General features: G+C 45.1%; 1 protein-coding gene across 1 annotated transcript in view; it reads left to right on the plus strand.

Moving 5' to 3' along the window:
- The window catches only part of LOC139263078 (organic cation/carnitine transporter 2-like), a 138,700-nt gene that overhangs the window by 53,333 nt on the left and 69,432 nt on the right, over positions 1 to 15,935 (plus strand). The window contains exons 5-6 of the mRNA XM_070878620.1: positions 6,281 to 6,416; positions 7,915 to 8,009. Of these exons, the coding sequence (XP_070734721.1) occupies positions 6,281 to 6,416; positions 7,915 to 8,009 (231 nt within the window). The remainder of the gene's footprint in view (positions 1 to 6,280; positions 6,417 to 7,914; positions 8,010 to 15,935) is intronic.

Genomic DNA, 15,935 nt, shown 5'->3' on the forward strand with positions numbered 1-15,935 from the left:
CTCTCAGCCCCCGTCGCCACCTAATCTTAGGGTCCCAGTCTTGGCTACTTGTCTGATTCTTCAAACCCTCTATTTCAATGAACCCCTGGTTTGTTGTTTCGCTGGCTATTATGTTCCACCTGGTGAGGTTAAAGTATTGCGTACAATTGCTATATCCTGCTACAAAACCTGTTTCCTCACCAGTCAGGTCTCTAGTGAAACAAATGACAGCGGTGGGCCTTCCAACTCCTGAGGTGTTGGTCAAAACCAGGAACGGGGGTCGTACCTACCTATTGTATTCCGGCTGGTACCATCCGTCAAATGCATCCAAAAGGTAACCCCCCGATCTCCACGTTTCTTTATTCCCACTTTGGTTCCAAGTATCATTTACTTCCCCTGTACCGTTTTGTCGCATTACCCACTCTGCTACTTCCGAAATGTTAAGGGAGATTGACCTCAAAGGGATGACTCCTTTGCTATGTATGGGGATGTGCGAACATACCCAGCAACTGGAAAAGTTCTCATTTTGCGCATAAACATAAGACATGTACAAAACGGTATTCACATGCAACTCTCGTTTCGGTCTAGCTAGCAGGCCGGACCTAACACAAACTATGATAATCGCACCGATCGCAATATATAGTTTCATCTTATTACTCTATAATTAACAAATAGTCAAAGGCAAAATGGCCAAATGGCTTGCTTGAAGAATCTCTCGCTGTCAATCTGTAAATAGACAAACAACAACAACTAATACGTGTGCTAAACGGCTGGTTCAAAAACCTTAAGCTGGGTCCAATGCTTCCATTGTCCGCTCCCTTTAACATCGATGCAGGCACAAGTGTCCCTGCTGATTATAACCTCATACGGTCCTATCAATCTTTGAGGCAAACCCCGGTTTTCCCGGGAGGACCCTTACCATAACGCGACTTCCTGCCAACGAGACTTCAGGGAGCTTTGTAAGCTCTGCTTCCGCGTCTCTTTCTTCCTGATTGTCCCTAACTAATTTATGCATCCCTTTTAATTGAGTACTTAGTTCCAAAACATACCGTTTTATTTTGTCTTTTAATGGGCCTACATCGGCCCCCCCCGTTATGATGTTCTCTGGTAATTGCATCGCCCTTCCTGTCATTAGTTCATAAGGAGTTAATCCGGTTGTCTGGTTTGTCGTGGCTCTTAACTTCATCAATATAATGGGTAATACTTCTGTCCACGTTTTTCCTGATGTTTGCATGGCCTTTTCCAGGGCATTCTAAAGGGTACGGTTCATGCGCTCTACCATTCCAGAACTCTGCAGGTGGTAGGGGATGTGGAATTTTTGTTTTATGCCCATCAGCTGGCATATTGTTTTTGCAATTTTTTTTTTTCCGGTGAAGTGGGTGCCTTGGTCGGAATCTATTTGAAGAGGCACTCCCCATCGGGGAATCACCTGCTCGGTCAATATCCTTGTCACTGTTGAGGCACTCCCCATCGGGGAATCACCGGCTCGGTCAATATCCTTGCCACTGTTGAGGCAGTGCAATCACGTGTGGGGAAAGCTTCCACCCACCGGGTAAATTAATCTATAATCACTAGGCAATATCTTTTTCCATGGGATGGGGGCAAAGGACCTGTGAAATCAATTTGTACGTGTTCCCATGGCCCCATGGACGGGGCTGGTGTCCCATTTTAATTTTAATGGGCCTGCCTGGATTATATTGTGCGCACGTAACGCATCGATGGCAATATTTGGCAATATCTCTCCCCATCCCTTTCCACCACCAATCTCTCCCAAGACTCCCGGTCATGGCCTCTCATCCTGAATGAGACAGACCATGATGCAACTCCAATAAGGTATTCTGTATGCATTCAGGCGCCATTACCTTTTCGTTTCGTCTCCAAATGTTATCCTTCCCTTGCGTTGCGCCCTGCTTTGTCCACATACCTATTTCTTCCTCAGAAGTGTCCTGGTGTAGTTTCTCAATTCTTATCTGTTGGTCTCGGGCCCCAGCGGCACTGACTTAATTTTAATAATTTAAAATCATTATCAATGGAGAGTGTTTTTTACCTCTTCAAATTCTTTTTTTTCAATTAAACCAATATCTTTTTCACAGCTGATATCAACTGGTAGTTAGTAAGTTATGTCTTTATCCATCGCAAACACCCCTTCTCCTCCATGCTGTCATATAATCGTGTACTACCCCAAGTGCATATCTACTGTCCGTATAGATATTAACAATCTTATTTTCCGATAATTCCAGTGCTCGGGTGAGGGCTACCAGTTCTGCCACTTGAGCTGACGACCCCCCATTAATTCACCCTGATTCAACTGTCTCTAGATCCTGGTTAACTACGGCCCATCTGGTACGAGGTCGTCCCTCTACGTATTTTCGTGAGCCGTCCACAAACAAGGTTTGTTCTGCGTTTTGAAGGGGGGCGTCTTTTATTCTATCCTCTTCCATATCCTCACATACCTCTTCGCAAAAGTGGGGTTCCCCTTTACCCATCATACCTTCTGCGGGGTTGTTTCCTGCATCCCTAATTATGGTTACCGCTTTGTTGGGTGTTAAGAGGACTGCTTCCCACTTTGCCCGTCTCATATTAGATACGGTTCTCAGTTTTCCTGTGTTTAACATTTCTACCAATGTGTGTTTAGTGTGGAGAATGATGTTTCCAGTCATCACCACAGGCTCGCTTAATTTTTACCGCCCAAGCTGTGCAATCTAGCGCGGCTATATATCTGGATAACCCAGTCACCACCGGGCTTTCGGTGGTAGAGTAATAGGCTATAGGTCTCCTTTTATCAGGGATAAAGTTCCGGCTGTAATTAAAGAGGCCCAGTACCTTCCTCACCCTCCTTACCGTTACTGGTCTAGGCATGTCCTTGACAGCCTTTTTCCTATCCGAGGGCATTTCTTTCAGCCCCTTGAGAGGCAGGACCCTAGGTACAGGACCTGGGATTTCCCTACCTGGGCCTTTTTGGGGAGTTAGTGGTGCTAACTGTTTCTTTTAAGATACCCTTTCTACAACCGCTGTTCTAGCTTCAGGTCTTATAGGGTATTATGGCAAGTCCCCCTTTTCTGCCCTCCTCCTGTTCCCGTGGCAGAGACCTTTTCCTGCTTTATCTTTTTCTTTTCCAAACTGCTAAAGCTTACTGTTTTAGCCTTTTTCAAAAGTCCCTTTTACACCTTCACAGATAGCTCACCACTCGCCCAGGAGTTTGACCTGATCCCTGACGTATTTCTAAATTTAAAACTCTTTTTTTTTTACTGAGCTAGAAGCTTTCGTGTCAAGGTTTTACACAAAGGAAAATGGGAGCGTTTTAAAAGGCATTCTTTATCTCATTTCTAGACTAAATTTATGTCTTTCAACCCAATTGCATGTTTTCTTTCGACAAGTAAGTGAGCGTGTCAAATTCTTTTTTTTTACTACCGGGACCATGTATTTTTATCTTTTACTCAACAAACCTATCCTTTGTGCATTTCCTAGCTCCGTAACTTATCATCCGAATATATCCACACCTTCGTTTCTAACTTAAAATGTAATACCATAAGGTTCACAGTTTCTTAAACTTCCCACATGCAGGACAACACTACGAAGGGTTAAAAAAACATTTCACTCTGTTTGGAAAGAGTAGGTGGAGCTAAAACAGGCAGGCAACTCCACACCTTCCCAAACAGGCTTTCATTCATTCCACAGTCAAAATCACTCGAGTACTCTCTTCGTTCAAAATAGACACTCACAAAAGTCTCTCTTCATTCAACAAAGCTTATGACTGGATCCATATGTCACTTAAGATAGTCACTATCAGCTTTTTTATGGCATTACGTAATTACGCAAGTTACAATTAATGATCGGAATTAATTAATGACCCGGGCAGCCCGCGTTTTACATTCCCTTCCTTACCTTCCATGTTCGCCAGTCTCGGATTTTTCCCTTTGTTTCTGTAATACTCACGGCCACGACTACTCTGTGGAGACCCTTTGTCTTCGCAACAAAGCTAGCATGTTTCCTTACCACCGGAGTTTTCGGCTCTAGGTTGGATCGATCAGTTCCCTTCCGCACCGACCTTATTTACTAAAGGGACAACTCAAACTGGTTAGTCAGCCTCTTCCCGCTATCTGTTTACTCGTATCTTATACACTTTCCCGTCGTGCCCGTACACCTCTTTTTTCAGTCTCTAACATCAGATTCCAGATACTGTCTTAAGTGATCACGTCTGATCAGACAGTATCCTGTCGACTACGCCATTTTGTTGTGGAAAAATATTTCCGAGACTGTATAATATATATAAAGAGAGGTTTATTAAATCAGAGACAAAGCTTTGGGAGAAGTGTTAAAGACCCCTGTCTTTGAACCACTTCTCAAATTGGTATCTGCAGTGAAGTTCTTTTATCTTACAAATTACTTCACTTTACAACACATGCTTTAGCACTACAAAGCTTTGACTATCGAAGGCTAAGCTTTTGATATAACCCATCCTGCATTGTGACAGGGCAGTATAAATAAGTGCAGGCTTTTGACACCAGTATAAACAAACATACCCAGTACTTAACTCTCCAGTGTTCATTATCTCACTTTCCTATCTCCATTAACTCAAGGCCAGCATACCTTAAAGTCTAACTGTTTAAAGCATAATGCATCAGTATTGTCCTTTACAAAATTCACTTAAAGGGGAAAATAAAACAAATGTTTGGTCCCGTATACAATCAAGTATATGTCCAAAAATCCGCTCCAACAGACTAAAGGGATGAAGAGAAGGCAGGAGTGGGGTACTGAAGTTACATGATCAGCCATGATCATATTGAATGGCGGTACAGGCTCGAAGGGCCGAATGGTCTGCTCCTGCACCTATTTTCTATGTTTCTATGTTTCTATGACTCAATATTGCGCCAAGCCACTTTTCAGGCGTCCATGGTGGCTGCCTAAAGCAGGTGTTGGGTGCCTTACATATGTAAATAAGGACCCTACTGCCTATGTGAGGCCCCATCTATGAAATTGGATAGCGATGAGCTGAGCAGGAGCCAGGCCTGCTCCATTCAGGAATCTTCAGCAGCCAGTAAGTTTAAAATTTGATCGGACATACGCGTGATGAGGTCATGCGAGTGGAGCACGCTGGCATGAATGATTCCGGTTTGTTGGCAGAAGTCATAGGCAAAAGGCCTATAGGGTGCTTAATTTTTTAAGCAGTGATTTTTTTTAATCACCTAAATTACATGAGAAATTAGGTTTTGATAAAGCCTTATTCTGTAGCTGTTCGGCCCTTGAAACTGCCTTTTCTGTAGCTTCTAGCAATCCTGGATGCCCGTTTTATACAATTTATACGTGGCTGGGTGCAATTGAGCTGGGAATGACAAGAAATAGGACTTATGCCATCGCCATGTATAACTACCTCATTAGAATGCTCCTGCCCTCCAGAAATGATGGTGGGCAATTTAGCAGAGTGGGAATCTAGTGTGAAGGCTCCGTGCCTCATTTCCCACCTGTGCCCAGCCGAATACTGCCCAAAGATTGGCTGGAGACAGAGGAAAATTGAAGCTATTACATTAAATGTAGGCCTGGATATTCATCCAACCCCAGGCCTGGGAAATGTCCAGGCTTCCGAACACTCAAATTCTGTAGGCTGGGTCATTTGCATCGACTTATTGCATTCTTGGGTGCATGTCCACATCCTTGTCTCTTTGAAGAAAGCTGGTCCGAATAGACTTGCAAATTTAATTAACTCTTGATTATTTGGCGATCATTTTCATTTTTACCACAGATGGAAAAGGAAGTGCTGGGGGCACAGCCAGGATTCCAATAGCCCCTTAGCATTATTTCTATCAGGAATTGGCATTTTTTCTTCTTCAAGTCTGAGTGAGACTGTCAGTTATAATGTTGCGTTGTGGCTGGCTTGGCACTCCCAATTCAACAATAACAATAACTTGTGCCTTTAACATAGTAAAACATCCCTTGGCGCTTCACAGGAGTGTTATCACATAAAATTTGACACCAAGCCACATTAAATGGATATTAGGGCAGATGACCAAAAGCTTGGTCAAAGAGGTAGATATTAAGGAGCGCCTTAAAGGATGAAAGAGAGGTAAAGAGGCAGAGAGGCTTAGGGAGGGAATTCCAGAGCTTAGCACGGCCGCCAATGCTGGAGCGATTAAAATCAGGGATGCGCAAGAGGCGATTCGGTGCTTCCTACGAGGAAATAGGGTAAAACCGCCAAAAATCATTTCATTTGTCAACTTGCAGCCGGGTGAGTGGGTTTCAATCCAGTTGGCAGAGGTGAAAGGAAGTTTTCTAACTCACCAAGGTGTTTTGGTTTAAATTGTAGGTATATACCTGAATCTCCCCGATGGCTGCTCACTCAAGGGAAAGTGGAACAAGCTGAAGTAATATTGAAAGCTGCTGCTAAGAAAAATGGCATTACACATCTCGGGCCAATATTTGATACCACGTGCAGCAATATGGTAACTAAGTGTTTTTGTTATTGTTACTTTCTTTTGTCACTGTCTCATGCTGAACTTAAAATGTGTTAGTCTTTTCAATAACAACAACAGCTTGTATTTATGTAACGCCTTTAACGTAGTGATAATTCCCAAGGCACTTCACAGGAGTATTATGAGATTAAAAAAATTTGACACAAAGCCGCACAAGGAGAAAATAGGGAAGGCGACCAAAAGCTTGGCCAAAGAGGTAGGTTTTAAGGAGCATCTTGAAGGAGAAAAGAGGTGGAGAGGTTTGGGCAGGAATTCCAAAGCTTAGGGCCTAGGCAACAGAAGGCACGGCCGATTATATTCAGGGATGCTCAAGAGGGCAGAATTAGAGGAGTGCAGACATCTCGGGAGAGTTGTGGGGCTGGAGGAGGTTACAGAGATAGGGAGGGGCGAGGCTATGGAGGGAATTGAAAACAAGGATGAGAATTTTGAAATCAAGGCGTTGATTAACCGGGAGCCAATGTAGGTCAGCGAGCACTGGGGTAATGTGTGAGCGGGACTTGGTGCGAGTTAGGAGACGAGCAGCCGAACTTTGGGAAGTCTGCCAGGAGTGCATTGGAATAGTCAAGTCTAGAGATAACAAAGGCATGGATGAGGCTTGAGCAGCAGATGAGCTGAGGCAAAGGCAGAGACGGACGATGTTATGGCGCTGGAAATAGTCGGTCTTAGTTATACTGCCGATATGTGGTCAAAAGCTCATTTCAGGGTCAAATATGACACCAAGGTTGCGAACAACCTAGTTCAGCGTCAGTCAGAAGTTGGGGAGAGGGTTGCAGTCAGTGGCTAGGGAATGGAATTTGTGGCGGGGACCGAAAACAATGGCTTCAATCTTCCTAATATTCAGTTGGAAAAAATTTCTGCTCTTCCAGAAATGGATGTCGGACAAGCAGTCTGACAATTTAGAGACTGAGGAAGGGATCGAGACAAGTGGTGATGGGGTAGAGCTGGGTGTCATCAGTGTACATGTGGAAACTGATGCTGTGTTTCTGGTTGATGGCGCCAAGGGGCAACATGTAGATGAGAAATAGGAGGGGGCCAAGGATAGATCCTTGGGGGACACCAGAGGCAGCGATTTGGGGGCGGGAAGAGAAGCTGTTGCAGGTGATTCTCTGGCGATGATTAGATAGATAAGAATGGAACCAGGTGAGTGCAGTCCCACCCAGCTGGACGATGGTGGAGAGGCGTTGAGAAGGATAGAATGGTCAACCGTGTCAAAGGCTGCAGACAAGTCAAGGATGAGGAGGGATAGTTTGCCTTTGTCACAGTCACAAAGGATGTCAACATGTTGTGTATCTGTCACAATACGTTATTTTAGTCGTAGACCAAGTGCTGCCAAAGTTGAAAAGAATAAAGAATGAAACAAATCCAGAGGTGGGGATCAGGGTCCACCAAGCTTGTGTTTGCGCTGTTCGTATGTGAAACACATCCGCACTTTTTTAATTGTTTTTTTTCCTACGCTTTTTTCACCCAGGATCCTGTGAATAGAAATGAGCATGCACACACTTATCTGGATTTGGTTATCACTTCCAACATAAGGAACGTCACAATTCTTTCATTGTTTATATGGTGAGTGGAGACTTCATTAGCTAAGAACTCCCATCGGAACTGAGAGTTTAAACTTGTGTAGTCTGAAAGAACAGTAAAAATATTATCCTGTTATAATTCTCCTTTTAATGAAGATTGGTTTTCTCCAGTGAAAATCCATTCTCAGAAATTGTGCGTTTCAAAGCCATGCATCCCAGCGATAGAAGGGAGTTGTTGTCGCTAGAGATTAAGAGCAAGGAGGGAAATCCTATTTGGACCTGAAGACAGGAAGCCCTAGAAAAGGGTGATGTAAGCAATTTGGAGGGAGGCAGCCAATTGGGAGAAGCCCCCAAACAAATCCTGTATCTATCTTTATTTTGTTTGCACGTTAAAAGGTCACCTATAATCAACGGTTAAGAAAATACCACAAGTGGAGGAATGGCAACTATAAGGCCCTTGAGGTGGGCATGTGGAGGAAACCATACAAGTCCTGGGCAAACACATTGAAGAGGCAGTACGAGGTGGAGAAGTTGGACAATAGCTGACAGCTCAGGTTGGATAATGTGCGGATTGACAGTGTAGATTCGCTGCAAGTATTCCAAGGGAAGCTAGATGTGTTCCTGAGAGTGGCAAACATATAGAAGGTAGGTGGATCCTTGGGATTGTGTCACTCCATGACGGTGTGTGTGTGTGTGTGTGTGTGTGAAGTTGCACAATGTCTTTTTGCCTGATCGGTCGCAAGAAAGCGATCTTGGAACTGTGTCTGTGTGCAGCACCCATTTGTTAATGGAAATCCCCCACGGGCTGTTTTTTAATTAACTGAACAGTTTTCAGATTTCAGCCGTCCAGACAGACAGAGCACCGGCTGAAGGAACCCTGGGAGCAACTTGATGGTGCGACAAGCTGAATTGGACTCAAACGGCATTCTGCAATCATTTTTGTTGTAGCAAAAGGCATAGTATAGGTGATAAAACATTGAGTACATTGGTGGAAGAAGGGTATCTAAGCTTGTCTACAATCAGCCGACCTCCCGGACCTGGTGGGCAGCCTTTTAAGTGCCATTTCTGCCCTTTATTACCTTTTGTTTTTGACTCTTTAAAAAAAGACAGCTTTGGTGAGGGGAGAGGTCAAGAGAACTTTCATCTTGCTACTTGTAAACAAGAGCTACACTAACCGAGGGAGAGAGAGGGAGGGAGGGATCTACACACCGACCGAGAGAGAGGGATCTACACACTGACCGAGCGAGGGAGAGGGATCTACACCGACCGAGGGAGAGGGAGAGAGAAAGGGATCTAAACACCGACTGAGGGAGAGGGAGAGAGAGGGAGGGATCTACACACCGACCGAGGGAGAGAGAGAGGGATCTACACACCGACCAAGGGAGAGGGAGAGAGAGGGATCTACACACCGACTGAGGGAGAGTGAGAGAGAGGGATCTACACACCGACCGAGGGAGAGTGAGAGAGAGGGATCTACACACCGACCGAGGGAAAGTGAGAGACAGGGATCTACACCGACCGAGGGAAAGTGAGAGACAGGGATCTACACCGACTGAGGGAGAGGGAGAGAGAAGGATCTACACTGACCAAGGGAGAGAGAGGGATCTACACACCGACCGAGGGAAAGTGAGAGACAGGGATCTACACCGACCGAGGGAAAGTGAGAGACAGGGATCTACACCGACCGAGGGAGAGGGAGAGAGAAGGATCTACACTGACCAAGGGAGAGAGAGGGATCTACACACCGACCGAGGGAAAGTGAGAGACAGGGATCTACACCGACCGAGGGAAAGTGAGAGACAGGGATCTACACCGACCGAGGGAGAGGGAGAGAGAAGGATCTACACTGACCGAGGGAGAGGGAGAGAGAAGGATCTACACTGACCAAGGGAGAGAGAGAGAGAAGGATCTACACTGACCAAGGGAGAGAGAGAGAGATCTACACACCGACCGAGGGAGAGGGAGAGAGAGAGAGAGAGAGAGAGAGAGATCTACACACTGATCGAGGGAGAGAGAGGGACCTGCACACCGACTGAGGGAAAGAGAGAGAGAGATCTACACACCGACCGAGGGAGAGAGAGGGATCTACACACTGACTGAGAGAGAGAGAGAGAGAGAGAGAGGGGGATCTACACACCGACCGAGGGAGAGAGAGAGAGAGAGAGAGAGATCTACACACTGACCGAGGGAGAGTGAGAGAGAGGTATCTACTCACCGACCGAGGGAAAGTGAGAGAGAGGGATCTACACTGACCGAGGGAGAGTGAGAGAGAGGGATCTACACACCGACCGAGGGAGAGGAAGAGAGAAGGATCTACACCGAGTGAGGGAGAGGGAGGGAGAGGGATCTACACACCGACTGAGGGAGAGGGATCTATACACTGACCGAGGGGGAGGGAGAGAGAGGGATCTACACCGACCGAGGGAGAGAGAGGGAGAGGGATCTACACATCGACCGAGGGAGAAGGAGAGAAAGGGATCTACATGCTGACGGGGAGAGGGAGAGAGATGGAGGGATCTACACCGACTGAGGGAGAGGAAGAGAGAGGAATCTACACACCGACCAAGGGAGAGATCTATACACCGACCGAAGGAGAGGGAGAGAGAGGGATCTACACACCGACCGAGGGAGAGATCTACACACCGATGTGCCTTAATCCTGTAAACCTTCCGGGAATCAGCAGACCAGGGTTCAGTGCCTATGCTCACTGAGCCTGTGGAGGGACAATCACTTGAACAGAAGTTTTTGTTCGATTTATGGTCCTTATTTTGAGGCAGTCAGCTTGTTCCATTTAAGTCTGCTCCTGTCGACTGACAGTTGGCAAATTATATATATTGTAACATTTTATTGTAACACTCATGTATCCGAATGTACTGGGTGTAGCAATTTTTTGATCCGTTTGAAACTTGTGTTTTTTTTGCTGGTTTTGTGGCTTTCCCTGGTGACTACATGGCTACAAGTGGGCAGGGATTATGTAAGAAGTGTAAACAGGCATATGTAACCTGAATTTTCCCCTGTCCATTTGCGTGCGCACTTTGGCTGCCGCTCCGGACCCGAGTCATTCAATACTTTTCCACTTTTACCCCTCTTTCCTTTTCTCTTTATCCCTCCCTGACCGTTCTCCCTTGTGATCATGCCTCCTTTCATCTCTCTTCTCTCAGATATTCTGTCCTCCTAAATCCCTACCCCAACCCTTCATTACTCTTCGACCTTCCCTACTCTCCTGCCGCTGTCCTCGGCTGGACTCCCTCCTGGATAAGCCTACAGCTTCTCTCTGTGCCTCTCTTGGCATTGTAAGGGGTGTGGTCTCTATGATGGGGTCAGGTTCTCTTCTGACCAATTTCAGCGGTTCGAATCGCTCCCACTCCCTTGGGTTCTGTACTCTGGATTTATTTGGGGGGGTGTGACAAAAGTGCAAAGGACACTGGCTTGATGCAAAGAACTTTGTTTTTATTACAGTCAAAGTAATACAGGCTTATTACTCTAGTAAGAAAATACACGGCCAAACTTACAATCACTCTAATGAAGAACAATACAAGGAAAGGTACAAGGTCAAACTTAAAATCACATATCATTCTAATAAAGAACCATGCATTACACATTCAAAGGGGGTCACAGTAAATTATACCTCCCACCTCCCATAACTAATTCTAGCTAGGTTAGACTCCAGGGCATGCAGGGACTAAGCTTACCAACTCTTTTGATAGTTAACGGTAAATCACGGTTGTTTTTCCCTTGATACCACGTTGACTGTGTCGGTCGCTGCTGCAATGGTGATGTTCTTCCTCCCTTCAGGACTTCAGGACTTCGAGGCTGGAGAAGTTAGTTTACAACCGTCGCGTTGGTTTCTCTCCTTATCTTGATGACACAGTGTAGTGTGGTACTAGTCTGTCAGTCAAAGTGTCATCTGAGGTGGTAGCAGCCTTGTAGCTACCTAGCAACCACCTAACCTCTGTTGAAAACAGGGGTCAGTTATACGATTTCAGTGGTTCTAATCTTGCCGCCAAATCTGTTCAAAATCCTTTGTATAATTTTGGCGTGCTTGGTTATTCTTTGTAATACTTTGTCGAGCTCATTAAAAGTTGATATGTCTTGGGTGGGTTGATGTTCTAAAACTGTTTCCTGATGGAAATATTAGTTTGGTAATTGCAATGTCCTTTTGTGCTTAGTCTTTTGCATACAGGCTGGATTGGGCCTCTTTGTGATGTATATGCTGAAATGGTTGTCCAGATCCATGTTGATGGGTAGCTACCTCTGGGTTATTTTGTGATGTTAATGTCTCTTGTGAGGGAAGAATTTTCGAATACTCATTCTTGCAGACAGGTTAACTCAGTTCTCACACCCAGGTAGCTTCACTTAATTAGACTGTCTCTTGCTAATTCCGTAAGTCCACCCACAGCCTCGAGTTTGTCTTTTAAAATCCAAAATTCTATTAAAGTTCGTAGTTTCTTTCCTAAGCACTTTAGAGTTTCAAACTTTTTGGTAGATGGTCCCAAATTAAATTTCCTTTCGAATGAGCCCAAACACAGGGGGGGTTTCTTGTGAATTTTGCATTCCTTCAGCATCCTATGAAGGGCCCACCATGGCACTCGTTGCTACCTCCTTACAAGCAGCAACCCCAACTGTCCCATCCTACTGTCTCATCAACCTTCCCGCTCAGCGCGCCCACTGGAAGCTAATCTTGCCAATCTCCTTGCCATTCAACTCACCCCTGCCACAGCACTGACCCTGTGGACAAATACAGTGGGGCAGCCATTACCGACCCTCTCCGCATCTCCCTCCAGAACATCCGTTCTCTTGCGAACAAGGTCCTTCCCATCCATAAGCTTATTGTGGATGATGGCATCGATATCATGGCCCTGGCAGTAACCTGGTTCAAAGGTGATGACACCTTCCTGAGTGTACTGTAGCCAAATTTGCTGAGGATACAAAGGTAGGTGGGAAAGCAAGTTGTGAGGAGGACACAAAGAATATGCAAAGGGATACAGACAGGCTAAGCGAGTGGGCAAAAATTAGGCAGATGGAGTATAATTTGCGAAAATGTGAGGTTATCCACTTTGGTAGGAAAAATAAAAAAGTATATTATTATTTAAATGGGGAGAGATTACAAAATGCTGTGGTACAGAAGGAACAGGGAGTCCTTGTACATGAAACACAAAAAGTTAGCATGCAGGTACAGCAAGTAAATAGGAAGGCAAATGGAATGCTGGCCTTTATTGCAAGGGGATGGAGTATAGAAGTAGGGAAGTCCTGCTACAACTGTACAGGGTATGGTGAGGCCACACCTGGAGTACTGCGTACAGTTTTGGTCTCCGTATTTAAGGAAGGATATACTTGCATTGGAGGCAGTTCAGAGAAGGTTGACGAGGTTGATTCCTGAGATAAAGGGGTTGTCTTATGAAGAAAGATTGAGCAGCTTGGGCCTATGCTCATTGGAGTTGAAAAGAACGAGGGATGATCTTATTGAAACGTATAAGATTCTGAGGGGGCTTGACAGGGTAGATGCAGAGAGGATGTTTCCCCTCATGAAGGAATCTAGAACTAGTGAACATAGTTTCAGAATAATGGTTCGTCCATTTTAAATGGAAATGAGGGAAAAGAAATTCTCCCAGAGGATCGTGAGGCTTGATCATTGAATATATTTAAGGTGGAGATAGACAGATTTTTGAATGATAAGAGAATAAAAGTTTATGGGGATAGGGCAGGGAAGTGGACTTGAGGCCAGGATCGGATCTTATTGAATAGTGAAGCAGGCTTGAGGGGCCAGATGGCCTACTTCTGCTCCTATTTCTTATGCTCTTATGTTCTTCCCCTTAAATGAAGCCTTCCCACCCGGCTGTACCTTCCACCACTTGTCCCACTCAGACCGCCATGGTGGCCGTGTGGCTCTCATCAACAAATCACACCTTACTCCTCTGGCACTTTCTCCTCCTTTCAGCATCTCACCATACTCCACTCCTCTCCCCTCTCATTTAAAATTCTCGTTCTCTACTGCCCAACCAAGTACCATAAAACTTTTATTACTGATATTTCTTCACTACTTTGTGTGTGACTTGGAGGGGAACTTGAAGATGGTGGTGTTCCCATGCGCCTGCTGCCCTTGTCCTTCCAGGTGGTAGAGGTCATGGGTTTGGGAGGTGCTGTCGAAGAAGCCTTGGCGAGTTGCTGCAGTGCATCTTGTACAGGGTACACACTGTAGACACCAGTGGTGGAGGGAGCGAATGTTTAAGGTGGTCAATGGGATGCCAGTCAAGCGGCTGCTTTGTCCTGGATGGTGTTGAGCTACTTGAGTGTTGGAGATGCACTCATCCAGGCAAGTGGAGAGTATTTCATCACACTCCTGACACGTGTCTTGTAGATGGTGGAAAGGTTTTGGGAAGTCAGGAGGTGAGTCACTCGCTGCAGATTACCCAGCCTCTGACCTGCTCTTGTACCCAATTTATTTATGTGGCTGGTCCAATTAAGTTTCTGGTCAATGGTGACCCCCAGGATATTGATGGTGGCAGATTTTCCAATGGAAATGCCATTGAATGTCAACAGGACGTCGTTAGACTGCCCCTTGCTGGTGAATTTACTGAAACTAAGCGAACTGGTAGTCTAGTCAGCTAGCAGCTCTTTTAAATTTCATGTGAAAGCTCAAAGCTCCTGAAAGTGTTCTTCAATCCTAATATATGTACTTCTAATACTGTTTAATGCAACTTTCTGTGTAATATAATTATTATTGTGTAGAAGACAAGTTGAGACTGCGTTAATTTAATCTTATTTAAATGAGGGACATTTAGCTCACAGATCCCGATTGATAGTATGAAATCATAACAGGCTATAGTCTTGTTAGATATAGCCTGGTTTGGTTAACTGTTTGCAATAAAGCTCTTTCAACGTCACCAACCCCCACTTCTGTAGATATTTCGGGGTCACATGCAGCTAAGCCTGTTTGGTTTTGTGGCAAAGAGCAGTAGTAAACGCCTGCTGTGAAATGATCCTTACTGCAGGCTAAGATATCTAATTCTCAGTCTCAATGATTAACTAATAAGGAATTTCCCTTCCCGCAATTATATAAACTATACTGAAGTACTGTTGTGAACAAAAGATACGGGTCCCGATTATCCGAGCCCTTGCCCCCAGGGAACGCGCAGTTCCCCGGACACAAACGTCCAGTAAACAAGGTGGACACCCGAATTGCCAATCTCCAGCACTTTAGTATAACTCCGGGAATTCTGAACCTTTCCAAGGGGTGGGAGTGCAGCCTGGTCTGAGCCAACAGATGGCACAGGTCTTACAATATTAGATAAATGCCCAGAAGGGGATTTTCCTTGCCTCCCACCTCATTCTCCGATTTTCCCGTTTGCTGGGCTTCCCAATGTGGGAACGCCCAGAAAAGATTAGGAATTGAACTATTGTCTTTTCCCAAACTATTGTTAATCAAAGTGTCTCTGAGGACCCTAAGAGTAGGGAACAGATTTTAAAGTTGGCTTCAACTTTTTGCTCCAATGGATTAAACTGATGCACTTTGGGAGAAATAAGATGGAGAGGAAGTATAATCTAAATGGTGGAAATACTCAGCAGGTCAGGAAGCATTTGTGGACAGAGAAACAGTTAACGTTCCATGTTGAAGAGCCATTGACCTGAAACATTCGGAATAAGGTGGATGAATTAACTGCGCAGATAGCAGTTAATGGATACGATGTGATTGGCATCACGGAGACATGGCTCCAGGGGAATCGATCATGAAGGATGAAATAGCAGCGCATTTGGAAAGCGGTAACAGGATCGGTCCAAGTCAGCATGGATTTATGAAAGGGAAATCATGCTTGACGAATCTTCTGGAATATTTTGAGGATGTAACTAGCAGAGTGGACAAGGGAGAACCAGTGGATGTGGTGTATTTGGACTTTCAGAAGGTTTTTGACAACGTCCCACACAAAAGATTGTTGTGCAAAATCACATGGTATTGGGTGTAATGTACTGA

The sequence above is a fragment of the Pristiophorus japonicus genome, chromosome 1 (assembly GCF_044704955.1).
Source record: "Pristiophorus japonicus isolate sPriJap1 chromosome 1, sPriJap1.hap1, whole genome shotgun sequence".
Taxonomy (NCBI): domain Eukaryota; kingdom Metazoa; phylum Chordata; class Chondrichthyes; family Pristiophoridae; genus Pristiophorus; species Pristiophorus japonicus.